Here is a 21132-nt window from a genome sequence, read left to right on the forward strand (position 1 = left end):
AGTCATTCACTCGTTTTAATAGAACTGGATAGATTTATTAGGATAATTGAAAAATAATTTTCCTTGATTTATAAGTAATGTCATTAAATATAATCATTATTTATATGATTTAATTTAAAAGATATTTTCAGAATAAAAAATTAGACTATAATATTATTAATATAAATCAAGTATTTGTTTATATATATATAATACATTATTAAATTATTTTATATCAAAATACTTTTTTGAATTTTTTCAATATGTAACAAATTGATCCTAAAATCAGAAGCTGTTTTAGTATTTTATAAAATAAAATAAAAACATAGATAAAGTAGGCCTTGGTGACGTGGCAGCATCAGTGTGACCCCGCCAACAGTTCCCGCCATAACTTTCCCGCCAAAATCAGGCTTTTTTCTTAATCCCTTTCTGTCTTCCCACAACCCTTACCGTTCCTCACAGATTTCTTCTTCTCACTCTCTTTCTCTCTTCCCAAACCCTAATCGTGCCTCAGATTCGGAGAACATGTCAGGCTGGGATGAAGGAGCCGTCTACTACAGCGACCAAGCGCTCGCCGGTGACGACGGCGCCGGCCTCCGCGGCGATGGCGGCACCGATTCGAACCACTCCCTCCTCCAGAAATTCAAGGAGTTCATCCGAAACTTCGAGACCGCCAACAACGTATTCCCTTACAGAGAGAGCCTTCTCGATAATCCTAAGTTCCTTCTCATCGATATCGGAGATCTCGATACCTTCGACTCCGACCTTCCCGCCAAACTCCGCTCTTCCCCCGCCGATATCCTTCCACTCGTACTCTCTCTCTCTCTCTCACTCTCACTCTTTTCAATCACCGTCGTTTCCGGTTATAACATTTTGTTTATTTTGCATTTTCAGTTCGAAACCGCGGCGGCGCAGGTTCTCGTGAGTTTGAAGACGAAGGTGGCTGGGGACGCCGGAGATATGGAGGATCCATTGCCTGGTGATGTTCAGATTTTGCTCACTTCCAAGGAGGATTCGGTGTCGATGAGATTGCTCGGGGTAAGTGAGTTTGATCTAATTTAGAGTTCGATTATGATATTTGTGTTTTCATGAATGTGATAGTTTTCGTTTCAATTTGGTAAGTTTTGTTGTTGGTAATTAGGAATTCTTGGTATTTAATTAGCGGATGTCATAGCGGTGCTTTTTTTTTTTTTCACAGGCTCAATATATATCGAAGCTTGTTAAAATTTCTGGGATTACTATTGCTGCATCCAGGACTAAGGCAAAGGCTACTTATGTTACTCTGGTGTGTAAGAATTGTAAGAAGGGGAAGCAGGTTCCGTGCCGGCCGGGACTTGGGGGAGCAATTGTTCCTCGGTCTTGCGATCATGTTCCTCAGGTTTAGTTGGTGTTTGTTGTTTGTTTATATTTTGCGTGACGTGTGCCTCATTTTGTGATGTCTCTTACAAGATTAGGGTTTTTGTAGCCTGGGGAAGAACCTTGCCCACTTGATCCTTGGCTTGTGGTTCCAGACAAGAGTAAATATGTGGATCAACAAACCTTGAAGCTGCAAGAAAATCCAGAGGTATGAATATGAATTTGATTAAAAGAATAATTTTAAAGTCACTAGGAACTATAACCATATTTGACAACGTTTGTGACTATTGAAGGATGTTCCAACTGGAGAGCTTCCTAGAAACCTGCTTCTCTCTGTGGATCGTCAACTGGTTCAGACAGTAGTGCCTGGCTCAAGACTGACAATAATGGGAATTTATAGTGTCTACCAGGCTTCTAACTCTTCTGCATCGTGAGATTCAACACCATTTTTATTTTTGCATATTTAATTTTTTTTTTCATTCTCTCATCTGCTGACTTCAAATATATTGTGTTATATGCAGCCACAAAGGAGCTGTTGCAGTTAGACAGCCTTATATTAGGGTTGTAGGAATAGAAGAAACAAATGAGACCAAGTCTCGTGGTCTGGCTGCATATACTCAAGATGAGGTCAGCGGTGAAACCTGTAACAATTTTAAATAAACTGCTTCTTCCCTGCTTTATACCCTGTCATCATGAATATAACATCTTAGCTAAATGTTTAAAGTGTTATGTGGTTCCTGTGAAACTTTACCTTCAATGTAACTTCATAAGTATCAATGTTTTAAGTATTTTACCTTTTTCCTTCAAATATTGCACACTAGTAACTAGTTATTATTTCCCAACTCTTATGGGTTGCAGTGTGCCTTTTCTTTCCCCATATTATGAACCTAGACTGAATTAGTCCCACTCAATATCATAGTCCCCTACAAATGATGGTATTGTTTGCAGATAGAAGAATTCAAAAAATTTGCTGCTGAGCCTGATGCATATAAAAATATCTGCTCCAAGATTGCTCCATCTATATTTGGGCATGATGATGTCAAAAAGGCTGTGGCCTGTCTTCTGTTTGGGGGGTCAAGAAAGGTATACTATTGTCTGAGTATCCATCTATTTCATTAGGGAAATAACAAAAATCCGTACATGGCAGCTGATCATATGACCAATTTCTTGACAAACAGAATTTGCCTGATGGAGTCAGGTTAAGAGGTGATATCAATGTATTGCTTCTGGGGGATCCATCTACAGCAAAGTCTCAGGTTAGCTACTATATTTTTTCAGTGGACTATTTTTTCACATAATTTGTGGAAATTGAATTCTTAAAAACTGTCTGTATGCCACTTCCAGTTGCCTCATGGTTAGTTTTGAAACTAATGATGAAAGGATTTTTTGCCGACCCGTTTACTCATTCCCAATATAACTTGTGTTGTCTTGTGAGTTGATAATTACCTTTTACAGTTTTTGAAGTTTGTTGAAAAGACAGCTCCTGTAGCTGTTTATACTTCTGGAAAAGGCTCATCAGCTGCTGGTCTCACAGCTTCTGTAATCCGAGATAGCAGCACGGTAAATTCTTCCCCTCCTAAACTGTCTGTATTAGATAGTAATTTTAATTATACCTCGTGTTGAGATATAATCATAAATTTGGCCTTCATCCATCTTGCTTGGGAAGTCTCTGATTAATGTTCTGTGCAATTCAGCGTGAGTTTTATCTTGAAGGAGGAGCTATGGTCTTGGCTGATGGAGGTGTTGTCTGCATTGATGAGTTTGATAAGATGAGGCCAGAAGATAGGTATGTAATGTCTAACATTTAAGCTTTGTAAATCTATCATTGTTGGTGGTTTATGGTAAAATTTATATGGTTTATGGGATGTAGGGTTGCCATTCATGAGGCAATGGAACAACAAACTATATCCATAGCCAAAGCTGGAATAACAACTGTTCTTAATTCAAGAACTTCAGTTCTTGCTGCTGCCAACCCTCCATCAGGACGTTATGATGATCTTAAGGTCTACTGCCATATAACCTCTAATGCCTTTTTTGAAGTTTCTAGTATTATTGTCATTACAAGGGACTAACAAGAGTCATGAAATTTTTTCCAGACTGCACAGGATAACATTGATTTGCAGACAACTATTCTTTCTAGGTTTGATTTAATTTTCATTGTGAAGGACATAAGAATGTACAGCCAAGACAAGGTAACAGACTGTTTGGTACTTTGGTATCTTTGAATGCATCTTGTCTTATTAAGCCATGTCATGTCAAAATAGTTGTGTTATGAAATTAACATTTAAACCAACATGTTATCGAGAATTCTTTTTTTGTAACAGTTATTTATTATATTTAGCATTCAGCAAGTGTGTGTGATGTAAAAGATTAGTTTTGCAGACCATGCAGAAACATATTTTACATATGGCTTGATTTGTATTGGTCCTTAAGTCTGGTTGGTTGATTTTTACAGATAATAGCTAATCATATCATAAAAGTCCATGCATCAGCTGGTGCAACAATGGGTGAGAGCAGAACTTCTTCTAAAGAAGATAATTGGCTGAAGAGGTATGCAATATCTGTGAATTTACTAATTGACTTTTTTTTTAGCAGTTCTTTCAACCATTTTAGAGAATAAGCTTTGAGCTGTTATCTAAATAGGTATTTACAATATTGCCGAAATGAATGCCACCCTCGTCTATCGGAATCTGCAGCAACATTATTGCAGAATCATTATGTGAAAATCAGACAGGTACTCATGAATGCTAGTGTACAGGACATTGTATTGGTCTTCTTTTCTGTTTCTTTGAATGTGCTTCCTGAATTAATATCCATTTGTTAATATAACTTGCCGTATTTTTCCCATGAATGCTGATTTGATGTAATAAATCTGCTTTAAAAAACATAATTCACTTTTTTATTTTTTGAAAAAAAAAATTACAGGATATGAGGCAACAAGCCAATGAATCTGGAGAAGTTGCAGCAATACCAATTACTGTGAGGCAGCTGGAAGCTATTGTTAGGTTGAGTGAGTCACTTGCAAAGATGAAACTGTAAGTATTGCTGTTACTCTTTATTACACTTGGTACCTTTTATACAAAACTCTTGGTGTAATTTCTTAAAAAATATGAACACTAGGTGCCTGTATAGAATACTACTATCTACGGTGCAAGAAATTTAGTAAGCTATATCATGGTGCTTATAATGCATGTTGTCATTCAAATTTGACTAGTAGTTTTAGGGCAATAACATTCAGAACGCATTTCTGATAAGATTTATCCAGAAAAGGTTCTCATATAGTAAAAGGCTATAATATCTTAAGTGGCTTTCCTAAACATTTCTTAAAAGATCTATCCAGAAAAGGTTCACAAATAATTAGTATATTTTATTGAATTAATCATTTTTCTTCTGCTTTTCTCTTTATTGAGTGGCCTTTTTTTTATTTATTCCTTTGATGGTTCATGCATTTTCCTTTTGACAAGATGTAACTTTTGATTGGTTCTTGCACCAGATCTCATATTGCTACTGAGGAGAATGTGCAAGAAGCAGTAAGGCTTTTCACGGTGTCTACAATGGATGCAGCGAAGTCGGGAATAAACCAACAAATAAATCTTACACCTGAAATGGCAAATGAGATAAAGGTTTATCTTGTAGTGAGATCATCTTGTTTTTTTTAACTAGCTTCATATCCTGATGGATTACTTTACATTGTGTGAGCAGCAAGCTGAAACTCAGATAAAGAGAAGAATTGGGATTGGAAACCACATATCAGAAAGAAGGCTGATTGATGACCTCAGCAGAATGGGAATGAATGAATCTATTGTAAGTGCAAAATATAAACTTAACTGAAAGGGTGGTCTCATAGGATTATATTATAATATATACCTGAATTTGATGTTACCACTTGATACAAACTTTAGAGAGATGCACATTTCAAACTGTTATGCCGAATCTGTCTATTGGAATTTGCCGATGTCTTCATCATAAGCACACAAACGGCAAAATACTAAGACTACCAACATTGAGTCACATTCTTATAGTAAAAATAGCAAGTCTGGCAGATAATCAGATTTCAGGCCCTCTTATCGAATGAACAATAAAACTGCTCAAAACTAGGTCACACATTGAGACAATTATCTTTGCATTTTGTTTTCGGTTGACAAATGTATGTTATCATAGTTTTTCAGCAAGACTTGCTAATGTTTTTATTATTGATATTCATTCACATAACTACGTTTTGCAGGTGAGAAGAGCTCTTATTATAATGCACCAGAGAGATGAAATAGAGTACAAGAGAGAAAGGCGTGTTGTATTTAGGAAAGCATGATACATCTATTCCTCGACTCATTAGGTAGTGGTTTGCAGAATGCCAAGGAATTCTATTTTTTATTTAGAGGCACTATAAAAGACTGTTTAAGGGCATTCAATTGTTCTGTTTATGTATAAAAAAATCTTTTTTTGGTTTTTTTCCTGTGTAATGTTCGATGTTAAAGCTGTCTTCCACATTGCAAATCCTATAGATTCTAATGTGTTCCAAAAGCAGGTAAAATGTCTAACGGTAACCTTGTCATCTTAAACAATTTTTTTATCAGGCAAACTGCAATCATATATTTATTCAATAACACATCTGCAATAAGTTATTGGTTGATTGAAACTGATTTTGATCTAGTTTAAATTTTATTAATAAAAAGATGATAAAATGTCTTCCTTTTAGAGAGTTTTTTTGGGTATAATTTTTTTTTTATTAAAGACAATTTTGTTATGGGTTGGTATAATATCATGGATATGGGGAAGTCTTGATCCAAGTATACAGAGAATGTTAAATTTGTATTTTTTGGTGTTAATGTTAAATTATATTGCACTATAATCCTGTTAGTTAAAATTATAACATATATTAAATAATATTATTAAATTTGACAAAAATAGAAAAATTAATAAAAAAAAAACACGAGATAAAAATATATTTATAAGTAGAGAATAAAGTTTCTATAAATATACGATATTTTAGAATGAAAGTATTAATATGAAAAATTATAACATGGTCATTATACTTATAAATACAATATCATTAATTTTCACTTTTATCATGGACAGTTTATTAACTTTTTGTTTCATACAGTCAATTCACTTAAGAAATAAAATAATATTGAAAAATGTTTATAATTTAACAATATTTAATATTTATTATAGAATGTTTATTTAATACCAGCTTATGCATAAAATACTTAAGATAAAATGAGTATTAAATTTGGTTTAGAATATTTTATAATATCAAAAAAATGTCAAAGGCAAATAAATCATATCGCTCATTTACAAAAAAAAAAAAGATATTTCATGTCCCAAAAAAATTGTATATGTTTAATGAAAATTAAAAAATATTGATATTTCTTGCAAGATCGATATTTATTTTAATGTATGACAGATATCTTGTCAAAATCTTATTCTTTATTAATCATTTAAATATGAATATACTATTTCTATATAAATAAATAAAGATATCAATACATTTTAAAAACCAAAATATCAATTAAGCCAAATGTATTGAAACATGTGTTACCAAAACCTCAAAATTAAGAATTTCATCATTTAAAAGAAAAAGAATGGTCCATTTTTATTTAGAAACAAAAAATATGAATGCAAATAAGATAAGTCATGTTTGTGTCATCAAAATGTGTTGTTATTTATTTATATTATAGTAAAATTATCCTAGAAATTGTCCTATTTAATATACATTTTTTAGATAATTTATGCTTATAATTATCCTTTTATAAATTATAATTTTTTATTTCTTATAATTTTTTAATAATTACCAATTATGTATATAATTTTTATTATTTATAATATTTTAAAAATAATTCACGGAGGCACTTTCGTACATTAGTTATAGTAAAATTATTGTAGACTTGTGTACTCCTTCAATAATAACTTTATCTATTATACTTGCTAAAGAGAATGACGATAGATAATTTACGAGATAACAAACGGGTAGGGGAGAAAGAAACAGTTCACAATCTCTGCAAACCAAGTTTTAATCAGTAACCAACTGTATAAATCGGAATCCTAATCCTAATTGCAATAAAAGGGCACAGTTCTAGATTGAGCATGTAAGTACTGATAGTATATTAGGTGTAGTGTACAAGTAACAATCCACGAATCATGCTCATAAGAGACTACAAAGTTGATGAAATCATGTCTAGTCAAATAGCATATTTGATAATAGTTAACATGAAAACAGTCTGGAATCAGCAACTATCGAAGTTTCATTCTATAACATACAACAGAAGTGCATATTAGATAAAAAAAACATTCTAGCGCGACGTCCAAACATAAACCTGGCCTCCACTTGTAGCTCCAACTAGCATCCCAACCTCGTAAGAGTGTGTATCAAATCTGCACGGAATGGCAGACATGTGTGGGCTCTCTAGAGTCATAACTATTTTCCTCTCAACTGCTGAGACCACATCAACTCCTCTTTTCATATTTCCAACGAAGAGATACGAGTCATCCCAACCCCATTTCGCTCTGCTACCACAGAATCAAGCACACAAAAGTCAACTGCTTTTTTCATAATAAGTTGGCAATTTACAATGTATCAATAAGTTTGCAGTGGCATCAAAAATTTGTATTATAATTACACACTTTGCCGATCAAATAAATTCCTTTCTACCTGTGAAGAGTAGAAGCTTAATTGAAACGTGAAAAACAGCTCTAAGGAGTTTAAAATTCCGAGCTTCAAATTGAAAATACTTTTGCAGGATGGGTTAAGGTGACTAAAAAAGATGGATAACAACTCAACCTTCAGATATATCCCCAGAAAGGCAGAAACTATACCTGAAAGTAGAAAGCCATCTGCCAGTTTGATTGTTATGATGAATAACAGTTTCATCCTCCAAGTTAACTCCATTGTAAATACGAATTGTGTTGTCCAGGCTGCATCAAGAGATTATATTAGCACCATCCAGTCAAAATCACAATTAGGTAAAAAAAAAAAAAAAAAAAAAGGACTCAATGCGATTAGATAATAAAAATTATTTTGGAATCATATTATCATGCGCTTCTAAAGTTAGTAAATAATGAAAAATAAAAGGCTACAGCTACACAAGTAACCATACCCACAATATACCATATTTTCAGTACTGAAAAGTAGCAAATTTTAGAATGAAACAAACTCCGCACCCTGTAGTTGCCAGGCTACATCCAGAAGGAGAGAAGTACGCAGATTGCACAGATCTTTTGTGGGTAAATGTCCTCAAGGCTGTGAGTTTATCTGCGTCAGTATATCTCAAATCCCAGATGCAGGCAGTTCCATCAGAGGAACTAGTAGCTACCATATGAGGGTTTTCACTTTTGAAATCTATTGTGTTAATCCTACTCTCGTGCAAAACCCAGTGGGACGAACGTTTTCCCATCCTGTTATCCCAAACAGTTAAACCCCCAGAACCCTCACCAAAATACAGGCAGTTTGCCTCATTTGGTGGTTGAGAGAGAATATATATACTTTCATCACTATCAAATACCAGATCAAAGATCTCCTTCTCCACATCCATTAGCCGAAGAATTCCATCATAACAACTAGTGTATATCTGCATATAAAATTGATCACAGCTTCAGACAATTCTGCAACTGACAAAATGTAAAGCATACAAAAATAAAGTGGGGGAGTATTGATTGATTCATCTACCAATCAGATACAGGAAGAAATTATTTCAACCAAAATTATGTCTAGACTGAGGTGCACGGTAAACCACCACACAGTAATATATTTTCAATCAAATAAAATTACAAGCCCTAGAAGCTGACACTTCGTTGCAATTTGTAAAATTACACTCACCCTCGAACTCCTGAACACACATACGTACATATAAACCTTACTTTCCTCTTTGCTTCCACATTAACCTCAAATGCCACCTACCTCCTACTCCAAAGGGATAGAATGCATCTGACGACTGTTAACTTGTATTTCCCGTACAGCTAAATGAACGTATTTTAACAGCATCAGAATACAATTTATGATTAATAACATTACGCGGATAATTTTTGAGTCAGCTAAATTGCTAGTTTGGTCCCAATATCATTACAGGGTCCAATTTTATTCCTTAATTTTCTAAAAGGATGCAACGTGAGTCTTTCTATCCATGTGGAGCAATATGAAAATGACATGTATAGCTAAATTTAGCATCATTAGTTTCAATTGGACACAAAGAACCACACTATGTCGTTTTAGATAATTAAGGGACCAAATTAGACTTTTTACTAATAGAGGAACCAGATTAAATAAATTAAGGGAACAAGAGAGTAATTTGAACTTTTAAAGTCTTCAGATACGAGTAAAGGGTAAAATTGTAAAACTGACAAAAGCCAATTGACAAACAGACAGTAACTGTTGCGAGTTGAGACACAGCATGATACCTTGGAATAGCAATGTGGTTGAATCAAAATCCCAGAAATGGGAGCCCGATGGGGATGGTATAAATGAACCTCACTTTCTCCCACATTCCAGAACCCAACATTTCCAAACTTGTTACCCGCCGCAACCATTTTGACACTAGTGGAAGGAAAAACCCGCACATTGGTTATCCTTCCAGGAACAACCCGCGCAATGTTCTCGGGATCCAAATACAGAGATTCCAACCCAAGGGGAGCATTGTTTAAAAATCCGCCACCTTTAGCACCACCTAGCTCTTGGGCCTCCTTTTGGGCCAAGCCCAAGAGTGATTGAACGAAGGCGGTATCAGAGTGAGCGCTTTCACGAGCATCAGCCATGGAGATAGGAGCGGAACTTTCAACGGAAGGTTGGGTTTCAACGGGAGCGGCGGAACCCACTGTGTCTCCATCGAGACCCTTGGAATCCGGTGGAATACCCCTCGTTCGCAGGGAGCGCCTTATGACGATTGGGGTTTCCGTTTTCTGTTTCTTTTCCGGCTTCACAGTGTAGGATTTGGTTCCAACCCTGGCATTTAACAAAAACAGAGTCTTACAAAAACCTCTCTCATTGGGGAAAATAAGAGAGTGAAGAAAGAAGAGTACCTTTGACGCTTGAAATTGGAGAGTTGAGTGGCTTTGGAATGGAGTTTGAGCGCGGCCATCATCTCATCGTTGCGCCGAATGTTCTCGAGACGTTTGCGTTCGTATTCGGTGAGTTTCTGTGACGCCATTGAAGAGAGAGAAAGTTAGGGATTTGGTTTCCGAACCGATGTGAGAGAAAGGGTTTTGTGTTACATATTTTGTTTTTCAATATATAGGACAGTTTTGGCGCGAATCCGCAATGGCGGGAAAGTAAATAATAAATAATAAATGTTTAACACAACCGTGGCTGGTTGTTAATTGCAATTCACATCAAATTTCACTTCAAAATTCAATTATCATGGTTTGAAGTTTATGGTACAGTTAAAGGTTTTCTAAGTTTATTTATTTATCATTAATTCCGAGTTAAAGGATTATTTTTTTTGGTACAGTTATAAATTTTTTTTGGTTCAGTTGAATTAATCTTTAGTTTAGTTGATAAAAAAATAAAACTAATCGTCATTGGTAATGATTAAAATATTAAGGAAAGTTTTAATTAAATAAAATTATATAAGAAAGTCTGACACAAATTTTAGTTGTACGAAAGTCGATCATATTACCTGATGATCATGCATTTATACATTGAGAATGTTTTTGGATAAATTACTTTCGTAATTATATAGCAATACTCAATTATTTAATAAAAACAAATTAAAATGAGAAATTTTAATTAAAATAAGAAAAAGTTGAAGAGGTGTGGAATAATGATCGTTCAATTATTTAAAAATTTAGATTACCTTTTACGTATAATTTTAATCTAAAATAATCAAGTAGCTAATTACATTATGAAAATTAAAATTTTATGACATTGTATTTCAATGTAATAAAATAAATTGCTTTGTAAAAAAGTAAAAGAAAAAGTTTGTTCTCAGCAAAAAGATTGAGAGGTAAGAGGTAAGTTTCTACTTAAAATCATATCATAACAAAACAATCAATAGGAAGTATATTATCACATGGATAATAAAATAAATTTATACATGTAGGTAATATTTGAATTTGTTTTATTTTGATGAAAAATATTTGATTTGATTGAATATATGTATGGATATAAATAATATTTAATTTATTAAATTAGGAATGCGTAATACTCAATTTATTAAATCAGATACGGAACAAGATTGGTATATACTTACCCATTTCATACTTGTTTTAAATTTTTTAAAATAATTTATTTTTTAAAATATTTACTTGAAATTTATTAAATTTTTATACCATTTTAAATTTATGTCAAATGAAATTTAATTGATGTAATTTTATATGCATTACTCTATATTAAAAAAAAACTATATATTTTTAAAAAATAAAATATTTAATTAATTTTTAGCGATTACAATATAAATATGAAAAAACTTAATACCAAATAGGGACAAGAATAAGGTTACAAATTTTATATCTATCGATTATAGGGACAAAGACAAATATAGGGTATGAGAATGAGGATAAGGATAGTGAAACTCATACCCACTCATCTTGTTGTCATCTATAAATAACCACAATTAAGGGTAGAAGTAATTTAATTAATAAACTATTGTTATTATTATTTTAGTAATTATTATCATATGATTTTATTCATCTAAAATCAAGGGTTACTAAAAAAGACATTTACTATAATTTTTGTTACACTTGATGCACTTTAATTGTTCATTTATTATGACAATGAGGTTTAGGGTTTAGGATTTAGGGTTTAAGGACAAAGACAAATATAAGGTATGAGAATGAGAATAAGGATAGTGAAACTCATACCCACCCATCTTGTTGTCATCTATAAATAACCACAATTAAGGATAGAAGTAATTTAATTAATAAACTATTGTTATTATTATTTTAGTAATTATTATCATATGATTTTATTCATCTAAAATCAAGGGTTACTAAAAAAGATATTTACTATAATTTTTGTTACACTTGATGCACTTTAATTGTTCATTTATTATGATTATTTTCTTAATCTTTTATGTCATTTATTTAAATGTTTCTTTTATTTTGTACTAAAACAAAAATTATTTTTCTCAAAAATGTCTCATTTATAAATCTTACAAACTCAATTAACATTATGTTGTAATAATGTTACGTTCGTTAGTATAACTAACATAATAATTACGATCATTTTGCTTAAAAAGTCGAATGGTACATAACTCTTCAAGTTCAAGCACCAAAATGCGAAGAGTCTTTGTTTGACCTGCTCAATCATATGCAAATAATTGACTTGCTCATTCGATTAAAAACCATCCAAATTCAAGTACTAGAATGCAAAGAGTCTTTATTCAACCTACTCAATCAAATGTAAATAATCGACTTGATCGATTGGTTGAAAAATCAAACCATACAAATTACATTGTGAAGCAACCACACATAAGATGATTGATAAAGATTAATGAAGGCAGGACACTTGACAAATTGTTGTAGCAATACATAAATATGATAGTAAATAGGTAATGCAAATCCATTATCAATGACCAATATCATTTGAGAATGGTTGTTATCGATATACGTCTTTTAAACTTGTTCAACGAGAAGAAGTAAAATGTATGTTGAATAGATTTACACAAGACTCGAACAAGATACTTATTAGTTTGTTTACACACTACTGATAACACTGTTAAACAAACATCTTATCCTAGCGCGACGTCCAAATATAAACTTGGCCTCCCATTGTAGCTCCTGCCAGCATCCCAATCTCGTAAGAGTGCGTATCCAATCTGCTCTGAATGGCAGACAAGTGTGGGCTCTCTAGAGTCATAACTGTTTTCCTTTCAACTGCTGAGACCACATCAACACCTCTTTTCGTATTACCAACGAAGAGATACAGATCATCCCAACCCCATTTCGCTCTGATACCACAAAAGTAAGCAATTTATAAGGTATCAAGTTTGCAGTGGCAACACAATTTCGTATTATAACTACACAAGTTTCACCTTATGCCGATGAAATAAATTCCTTTCTACTTATGAAGAGTGGAAACTTATTTGAAATGTAAAAATCAAGTCTAAAGAGTTTAAGATCCCAAGCTTTGATTTGAAAATATTTTTCCAGGATGGGAAAGAAAAGCAGACGGCAAAAGATAAGAATAACGAGTCAACCTTCAGATACTTCCCTAGAAATCATACCTGAAAGTAGAAACCAAAGTACTATTCTGTTTGTTATGATAAATAACAGCTGCATCCTCCAAGTTTACTCCACTATAAATAACAATTGTCGCGTCCACGCTGCATCAAGAGATTATATTAACCAGTCCAGTCATAATCACAATTAGGTAAAACCCAGATTCGGTACAGTTGGGTAATAAAAAAATATTTTGAAATCAAATTAACATGCGCTTCTAAAATTTTTGCAACAACAACAAAAGCCTTATGCCACTAGGTAAGGTCATCTACACAATTACTAGACTCCTAAACATATAGTGAATAATGAAAACTAGAAGATTACATAAGTAAGCGTACCCACAACATACCATATTTTGAGTTTTAAAAAGTAGAAGCAATTTTTAGAATGGACCCCATACCTTGTAGTTGCCAGGCTACAACCAGAAGGAGAAAAGTAAGCAGATTGCACACCCCTTTCGTGGGTAAATTTCCTCAAGGCGGTGACTTTATCCGCATCAGTATATCTCAAATCCCAGGTGCAGACAGTTCCATCACTGGAACTGGTAGCTATAATACGAGGGTTTTCACAGTTGAAATCTATGGTGTTGATCCTCCTTTTGTGCAAAACCTGGTGGGACGAACGCTTACCAATCCTGTTATCCCAAATAGTCAAACCTCCAGAACCCTCAGAAAAATATAGGCAGTTTGCCTCATTTGTTGGTTGAGAGAGAGTATATATACTTTCATCACTTTCAAATACCAGATCAAAGATCTCCTTCTCCGCATCCATTAGCCGGAGAATTCCATCATAACAACTAGTGTACATCTGCACATAAAATTATGACCAGACAATTCTGCACCCGAACTGACAAATTTTAAAGAAGACAAAATAAAGTGGGAGAAATGTTGATTCATTGAATCACAATCAGTAGCAGCAACAAATTAATTAAAAAGAATTGTGTCTGAACAACGATACACGGTAAAACATAAATGTAGCAGCAACAAATTAATTCTTCACTGAAATTTGCTAAAATTACATTCATACTCGAACTCTTAAACATATCTGATATATGTATAGCGAAGTATAAAACATATGCAGTGATCTGAATAGAAGTGGGGCTAGAGGTGATTCTGCTTCTGTCAAACAAAGCTTACTTTCCTCCTTTATTTTGCCTTTAACCTCAAATGCCCCTACCTTCAAAATAATAGTATGCATTTAACAAGAACAAGCTATATTTAAAAAGTGCATTTCAAAACATGACAAAAGAGTGCATATTTTACCAGTATCAGAAAATAATTTCCTACTAACAATGCTGCACAGTTAATTAGTTCGAGTCTCTAGGCAACCATCTAGTAATGGGTAAAAGTTATACAAGAAACTTGACAAATAGACACAACATGGAACCTTGGACAAGCAATGTGGTTGAATCAAAATCCCAGAAATGGGAGCATGATGGGGACGGTACAAATGAACCTGACTCTTGCCCACATTCCAGAACCCAACATTCCCAACGTTGTTACCCGCCGCGATCATTTTAACATTACCGGAAGGAAAAAACCGCACATCAGTTATCCTTCCCGGAACAACCCGTGCAACATTCTGAGGATCCAAATACAGAGATTCCAACCTAAGGGAAGACTCCTTTTTCCCTTCTCCAACACATGCATCGTTCAAAAATGTCCCACCTTTGGTTCTACCTAGTTTTTCTCGTGAGGCTTGGACTTCCATTTGGGCTATAGCAATGAGTGATTGAACGAAGGAGGCATCCGAGGGAGTGCCTTCACGAGCATCGGCCATGGAAATTGGACCGAAACTTTCGTGGGAAGGTTCGGTTTCGGTGGAAATGGTGGAGTCCACGGAATCTCCGCGGGGACCTAAACCTCGCGTTCGCAGGGAGCGCCTGATGACGATTGGGGTTTGAATTTTGGGTTTGTTTTCCGATTTGACGCTGTATGCTTTTGTTGAAACCCTGGGAAAGGGAAATTGTAAAAAGAATGTTAGGTTAAGTTGAATGAGAAGCGAAATAAGAGAGTACCTTGGACGCTTGAGTTGAATGGCTTTGGAATGGAGCTTGAGAGCGGCCATCATCTCATCGTTGCGCCGAATGTTCTCGAGTCGCATGCGTTCGTATTCGGTCAATTTTTTCTGAGGCGCCATTGAAGAGAGAAAGTTAGGGTTTTGGGTTTCAGAATGAGTGAGTTTATTTATATATAGATCGAGCTGAGTACAAATTTGCGAAATCTGAGAGTAAGGGGAAGACAACTCGCGTTGGCGGGAAACTAAATAATTATTAATTCGTTTAAATTTGTTATTATTTTATTTTATTTTTTAAATTTGTTATTGGTATCAATATTTAGAGTAAAATATTCAGATGTACCAAAAAAAAAAAAAAAAAAAGTAAAATATTCTTATTTAATATCTCGTCTTCATGTACTACAAATTTCCACTACTTTCACATGAAAACTGTAATTGTTGCGATTTTCAAAATTATTGATAGTAACTAATAGTCATGCACTTCATCTTTGAATTGTGTATTCTAACTTCCCGTAAAAGTAAGATACAATTTATTTATCCTCTTTATTTAATTTAATTTTAAATAATTATTTTATTATAGGAGAAGAACTATGAAATAAGAATATATAATTGACTGGAAAGTTCAATTTAAAATTTTAAAATATCAATTTTGCAATTAAAAAAGGATTAAAACATTACTCGCTCTTACTTTTAGTCTATCAATTATTTATTGAATTAGAGAAGTGATTTTAATTAAAAGTATTTATTGTAAAAAAATTAATGCAAAATAACATTTGAATTAATTCTTATAAAAAAAGACTAAATAATACTCTTTATTTGAGTTTTATAAAAAGGATCGAAGGGGATAATAATTATGAGGGAATGGATTCTCTTTGCTAAAATTCTCTACCATCAAAATTTTATTTCTTTCATTTTTATTATTTTATTATTAAAATATTCTCTCTAATTAAAGTTTGAGATTTCTTGGATATAAATGTTACATGAGAGGACCTAATTACGAGCTAAATATAATGTTTAAGTTAATTCAACATTGTAAATGGAATTTAACTAGATTGAGTCATGTATGTGGGTATCGTAAATTTTTTAGTACCAAATTAGTTCTCGTGAATAAATAAAGTTGACATAACATGGTTGGTTAGTTGTAAATTACAATCCAAATTTAAAATATTAAAATATCACATGCTTGATTTATTTTTTTTGTGTATGTACAATAGTAATAATGAAGAACAAACTTAAATTTTCATTCATATATTCTTATTCTGTGAGACCCGCTCCTCTTCCGCCTCTCCCTCTCAACATTCCCATTTCTCCTCCCTATCTTTCTCTTAGATTCAATTTCTCAAGCTACTTGGTGATTGTAGGAGCTGAGTGAAGGGCCAGGAGCTAGCTGAGAGCATCAGTTTCTTCTTCCTTCTCCTTCTCCTCTTCCCCGGGAACTCGGATTCTTTTTCTCCAAGGTAAGGGAAGTTAGTTTTTCGTGCGGATTGGTTGTAAATGAGTTTAGGAACTCAAATGTTGCATGATTCCAGAAGATTGATGGTTGGATTGGAGAGTTCTTCGTTTTCGGGGTTTCGGGAAATTTGGGGAAAATGGTGATTTTGATGCGTTTAGTGGTTGCATGTTGAAATGAAACTTGTTTTTGAGTTGTAAGATGTAAATGTGGTTCATTTCATGGATTGCATGTGTTTGAGCTGGTTGATTTGCATGTTTTGTTTGAAATTTTCGAAGTTGTGAGGGTTGTTGTTTGTAATTGTGTTAGGTGTAGTTCTTGGCGTCAGGCGTGTGTCCATCAAAGAACTCCATTGTTCAAGCACGTCGGGCGCAAGGTTGGTTGCGCCGGGCGAGGTTGGGAATGGAAGTCCCTAGATGGCTCACGCCGGACATGGGGAGAACCGCACTGGGCGTGATATCAGATAGTGACTCAAAATTTTGGGGTACTGGCATGGCGCCGGGCGTCGAGACTCCATGAGGGTCTCTACCTGGGGTGGCGTTGGGTGTAGAATGAGCACGTCAGGCGTGAGACCTCGGTGAGGTCTCCGCCTTACTTGCGTCGAGCGCGAGTTTTGTACGCCGAGTTTGGGAGACTCCTGGGAGTCTCTGCCTCTTATTGCGCCGGGCGCAATTGGTAATGTGTCGGGCGTGTAAGAGCTTTAGAGCTCTCAGGTTGGGTCCAGGTCGGGCGCAAATTCTATTGCGCCGGGTGCAAAGGTGTTTTATTCTAGAACTCTGAAAATGATGTATGATGTTTATGCTGATTAATGATGTTAAGTTGAGTTGTGTTGTATGTTGAATATGCTATTTAAGATTGTTGAGCTGAGTTGTGTTGTTAAATGATGAGTTGTTGATCACTAGGACTAGAGGGGATATTTTCGATGTTGCTCATCCCATTGTATGGATTGAGGAAAATGTGGTGTCCTTAGAGCCCAATTTGTTGAAAACCCTCATTGGGAAGCTGTCCCTTGGAGTGGTCATTGTGCTGTTCTCCTCTAGTACTTAGTTGGTCCCGTGTGTGGGCAAGGTCGAGGCACACGTGTACAAAGCGACCACGGTATAGGGGTCAGGTCGAACTATACCGATTACAAGCGACCAATCGAGTAAAGTACGAAGTCGGGAACTTAGTTCCTAGCTGAGTATCGGAAGGTTGTAGTGTTTGGAGGATAGTCGGTAGGCTAATTCCATAAGTGGCTTAGTTAAGCTAGCTAATGTCGTGGTAGGCCTAAAACCCAGTTGTTCTATCCTGACATAGTACTATACTTCATTGTTTAAGTGGCAAAGTCTGAGAAATCGTGAAGTTGTGGATTGATATCCAAATTTTTTGTTTACCTAGCAAACCCAAAAAGGTTATTTGTTGTCGGTTCGGTAGGACCTAGCCACTTAAACTGTTCACCCATATTGTATGAGATCTCCAAGCTGAAATACGTGACGATGCATAAGCTATTGTGGTGTTGATTTGCTGATTGATATGAGTTGTATGTGTGCAGTGTGTTGTGTAGATGTGATGTAGTTGTATGTTGTTATGTGTTGTATGTTAAATTTGATGAGAATGATGATGTGTTGTTAAGTTGAAAGCTGCTTATAATTTAATTATATGTTGATTCTTTTCACTAGCTTACCCTTGCATGTTTTCATGTGGGTTGGACTGCAATGATCATACTGTGTATGGGAGCAAAGCAGGGATAGGCTGGAGTATAGTAGCAGGGCTACAAGTGATAGCGGAGCTGGCTTTTTGTTTATGGGCTACTTGGTGTAGCTATTTTGTAGTTTCGAATACTAACTTGTTGAGCCCCAGGCTAGACTTATGTATATATAATTACTCTTTTATGTGCATACTCTATTCTGTGTGGTGATGTTTGTTGTGCAACGGCTAGGCAAATCGTTACATATTCTGCTATAAGACCTTATTGATCGAGTTGTTTAAATTTGAAGTTAAAATATTTTATAAAAAAATTCTTAATCACTAATTCTAACTTAATAATTAATCTTATACTTTTATCCCTCAAGATTATTATTTAAAATACTAAAAACATTTAAATTAAATATAAGTTCAATTAATAAAAACAATTAAGATTTAAACATATTTTGAGTTTATTAGATATGACTGTCTCATTCTGGTTCTAGTAAAAAAAAATTGTTATTTTATAAATCCTTACATTTTGTTAGTGTTATTCTTTAGTTCCCATTCATTAAATCTAGTTAATTTAAAATTAATGTGACAAATAACATGAAGAATATATTAAAACATGGAGAGGAATTTACTTATTTAGAGAATAACTTTTAATATAACTATTCCACTAAATAATTTATTATCAACATTAAATTTTAACAAACTCACAGTTGAATTAAACATTTTTAATAAATAAACTAAGAATATAATTTTTTAAAATTATTTAGTATTTTGTTACATTAATTCAAATTGATGTATATTTATAAAAGAAATATATTATATATCTATTAAATAATTTTCAAATTTTGAAAAAATGAATAAATATGATTTATTTATTGTCATTTTTAATTTAAAACACCTCATAAAAGTAAATTGACTTTTAATTTATTTATTAAAATTTTTAATTTAACACTTTATTCTATGATCCTCCAACTTAAAATAATTAAAGCAATGAATAATATTTTAAACTGAAATAATTTGATTTTTTGTGTGCATATTTTTGTTAAGTAATGTATTTATTATTTTATATAAATAAAATAATTACATATATTTTTCTTTGATAATTTATTTAAATTTTTAATATTTTCTTACTTTCCAATTCATTGATATAATTTTAATACTCTACTTTAAAAAAAAATATTGTAATATATTTATACATTTATAATATATTTTAATATATTACTTTTAATGTTATTTGTATATTTCGTTTCTTCAATTTTGATTGAATATAATGTAATTTCCTAATATGTAACAAATGGTGATTTGCCTCCAAAGATGAAAATAATATATTAAAATTAAATTATAAGTGTCAAAGTAAAATAAATGTTTTTTTAAATAAAATATTAAAAGTAATTTATTGAATTGTAAAGTAAGAACAATATTTAAATTAATAAAAAAAAATGATTGATCATAATATATTAAAAATCAAATACAATGTTTTAGTATATAATAAAGTACAATGTAATACTTGTAGTGAAGTATGAATTTCTTTTGTGTGCACTTATGTTAGTATCTTTATTTAAAAGAATTAAGCTATTTTTTTTTTCAATCCATCATCTTCCGTAATTTTTAAATTAAGAATTTAAATATAAAACAATAAGTGATTTCATATTTTGAACATGATTACTTTCAACTTAAAAATGTAAATTAATCTAATATATATTACATAATGATCAATAAGAAAAATAATCTTAAGTATGTTATTTTCATTCATTAAATTTATACTTTATATTAACTTTGATAATTTTTTAGGGCGAGAACTAGGGAGAGGTAGAGCACAAAATAGATACAAAATTGTTTTCTTGACTTTTTTAAAATTATTAAAAGAATACCATTAAATGATTATCAACAAGCGGGTGATTTCATTCATTAAATTTATACTCTATGTCCTTGTCAATGGTTTATTTTTAGCGATGAGAGGTAAGTCAAAATAGATACAAAATATTTTCTTAACTTTTTAAAATAAATAAGAAAATCAACCATAAATAATTTATAATAAAACTTGTTTTCGCATCTTAAGATTGTTAAATTGTCTTACTAATACAAGTTGTAATAAATAATATATTATATCATAATAAATTTATTATCTAACTAATATTTAACGTGTACATTTTATATACTAAATATTTATTATAAACAAATAAATTTTATAATAAATTATGTATATTAATAAATAATTATTCAAAATTTATACAAATAGATATTTAAAAATATAAATTATATTTTTTACTTAAGATAAATAACTTATATCTTGGTGTAAGATTATTTTTTATTATTGATAACTTATTTTAAAATATTAAATTTTGATTTATAAGTAAATATAATAAATAAAAGATTGAATTAGATAAAAAAAAACTAAAAAAATTTCTAAAAACACTTTTGTCCAAGAATACTTCTAAAAATATTCTTACACAAAATAGACATATTTAATACATAAGAGTTCATTAACAATTTAAATTGGTAATAAATAA

The 21132-nt window shown here is 32.6% G+C and overlaps 3 protein-coding genes across 6 annotated transcripts; 1 reads left to right on the plus strand and 2 right to left on the minus strand.

Annotated features, from left to right (window-relative positions):
* Nucleotides 1–412: 412 nt before the first annotated feature.
* Nucleotides 413–5856, plus strand: MCM5 (Minichromosome maintenance (MCM2/3/5) family protein). Of its 2 annotated transcripts, none has more exons than XM_083075649.1 (18): nt 413–789; nt 874–1017; nt 1178–1357; nt 1445–1543; nt 1629–1765; nt 1857–1962; nt 2284–2418; nt 2514–2591; nt 2791–2895; nt 3030–3121; nt 3206–3338; nt 3432–3527; nt 3791–3885; nt 3979–4069; nt 4261–4370; nt 4829–4958; nt 5038–5139; nt 5561–5856. In XM_083075649.1, the coding sequence occupies exons 1-18, from the start codon at nt 505–507 to the stop codon at nt 5642–5644; spliced, it is 2202 nt and encodes a 733-aa protein (XP_082931775.1). In that variant the 5' UTR covers nt 413–504; the 3' UTR covers nt 5645–5856. The 2 variants fall into 2 exon arrangements, with proteins under 2 accessions (XP_082931775.1, XP_020236068.2); XM_020380479.3 differs by having other exon boundaries at nt 2800–2895.
* Nucleotides 5857–7413: 1557 nt separating this feature from the next.
* Nucleotides 7414–10541, minus strand: LOC109815707 (uncharacterized). Of its 2 annotated transcripts, XM_020380498.3 has the most exons (5): nt 10345–10539; nt 9727–10267; nt 8494–8900; nt 8149–8247; nt 7414–7839 (listed from the first exon to the last, which is right to left on the minus strand). In XM_020380498.3, the coding sequence occupies exons 1-5, from the start codon at nt 10470–10472 to the stop codon at nt 7626–7628; spliced, it is 1389 nt and encodes a 462-aa protein (XP_020236087.1). In that variant the 5' UTR covers nt 10473–10539; the 3' UTR covers nt 7414–7625. The 2 variants fall into 2 exon arrangements, with proteins under 2 accessions (XP_020236087.1, XP_082931776.1); XM_083075650.1 differs by lacking the exon at nt 7414–7839 and having other exon boundaries at nt 8430–8900; nt 10345–10541.
* Nucleotides 10542–12733: 2192 nt separating this feature from the next.
* LOC109815709 (uncharacterized) lies at nt 12734–15691 on the minus strand. 2 transcript variants are annotated; one of them, XM_020380502.3, is made up of 5 exons: nt 15500–15689; nt 14869–15433; nt 13883–14289; nt 13488–13586; nt 12734–13211 (listed from the first exon to the last, which is right to left on the minus strand). In XM_020380502.3, exons 1-5 carry the CDS (start codon nt 15619–15621, stop codon nt 12998–13000), a joined length of 1407 nt encoding a protein of 468 aa, XP_020236091.1. In that variant the 5' UTR covers nt 15622–15689; the 3' UTR covers nt 12734–12997. The 2 variants fall into 2 exon arrangements, with proteins under 2 accessions (XP_020236091.1, XP_020236089.1); XM_020380500.3 differs by having other exon boundaries at nt 14869–15691.
* Nucleotides 15692–21132: the final 5441 nt, after the last annotated feature.

The sequence above is a fragment of the Cajanus cajan genome, chromosome 5 (genome assembly GCF_000230855.2).
Source record: "Cajanus cajan strain Asha chromosome 5, NIPB_CcT2T_4, whole genome shotgun sequence".
NCBI lineage: Eukaryota > Viridiplantae > Streptophyta > Magnoliopsida > Fabales > Fabaceae > Cajanus > Cajanus cajan.

What these genes read in the sequence shown, in the direction of transcription:
- MCM5 (XM_083075649.1), top strand. Translation starts at nt 505, where the DNA reads ATGTCAGGCTGGGATGAAGGAGCCGTCTACTACAGCGACCAAGCGCTC. An exon ending in GACGTTATGATGATCTTAAG is followed by an intron (nt 3,339 to 3,431) that starts GTCTACTGCCAT and finishes AATTTTTTCCAG; the next exon opens with ACTGCACAGGATAACATTGA. An exon ending in TGGGAATGAATGAATCTATT is followed by an intron (nt 5,140 to 5,560) that starts GTAAGTGCAAAA and finishes TACGTTTTGCAG; the next exon opens with GTGAGAAGAGCTCTTATTAT.
- LOC109815709 (XM_020380500.3), bottom strand. Translation starts at nt 15,621, where the DNA reads ATGGCGCCTCAGAAAAAATTGACCGAATACGAACGCATGCGACTCGAG. An exon ending in AACCACATTGCTTGTCCAAG is followed by an intron (nt 14,290 to 14,868) that starts GTTCCATGTTGT and finishes TTTTATGTGCAG; the next exon opens with ATGTACACTAGTTGTTATGA. An exon ending in TGTAGCCTGGCAACTACAAG is followed by an intron (nt 13,587 to 13,882) that starts GTATGGGGTCCA and finishes CTCTTGATGCAG; the next exon opens with CGTGGACGCGACAATTGTTA.
- LOC109815707 (XM_020380498.3), bottom strand. Translation starts at nt 10,472, where the DNA reads ATGGCGTCACAGAAACTCACCGAATACGAACGCAAACGTCTCGAGAAC. An exon ending in AACCACATTGCTATTCCAAG is followed by an intron (nt 8,901 to 9,726) that starts GTATCATGCTGT and finishes TTTTATATGCAG; the next exon opens with ATATACACTAGTTGTTATGA. An exon ending in AGATGGCTTTCTACTTTCAG is followed by an intron (nt 7,840 to 8,148) that starts GTATAGTTTCTG and finishes CTGTGGTAGCAG; the next exon opens with AGCGAAATGGGGTTGGGATG.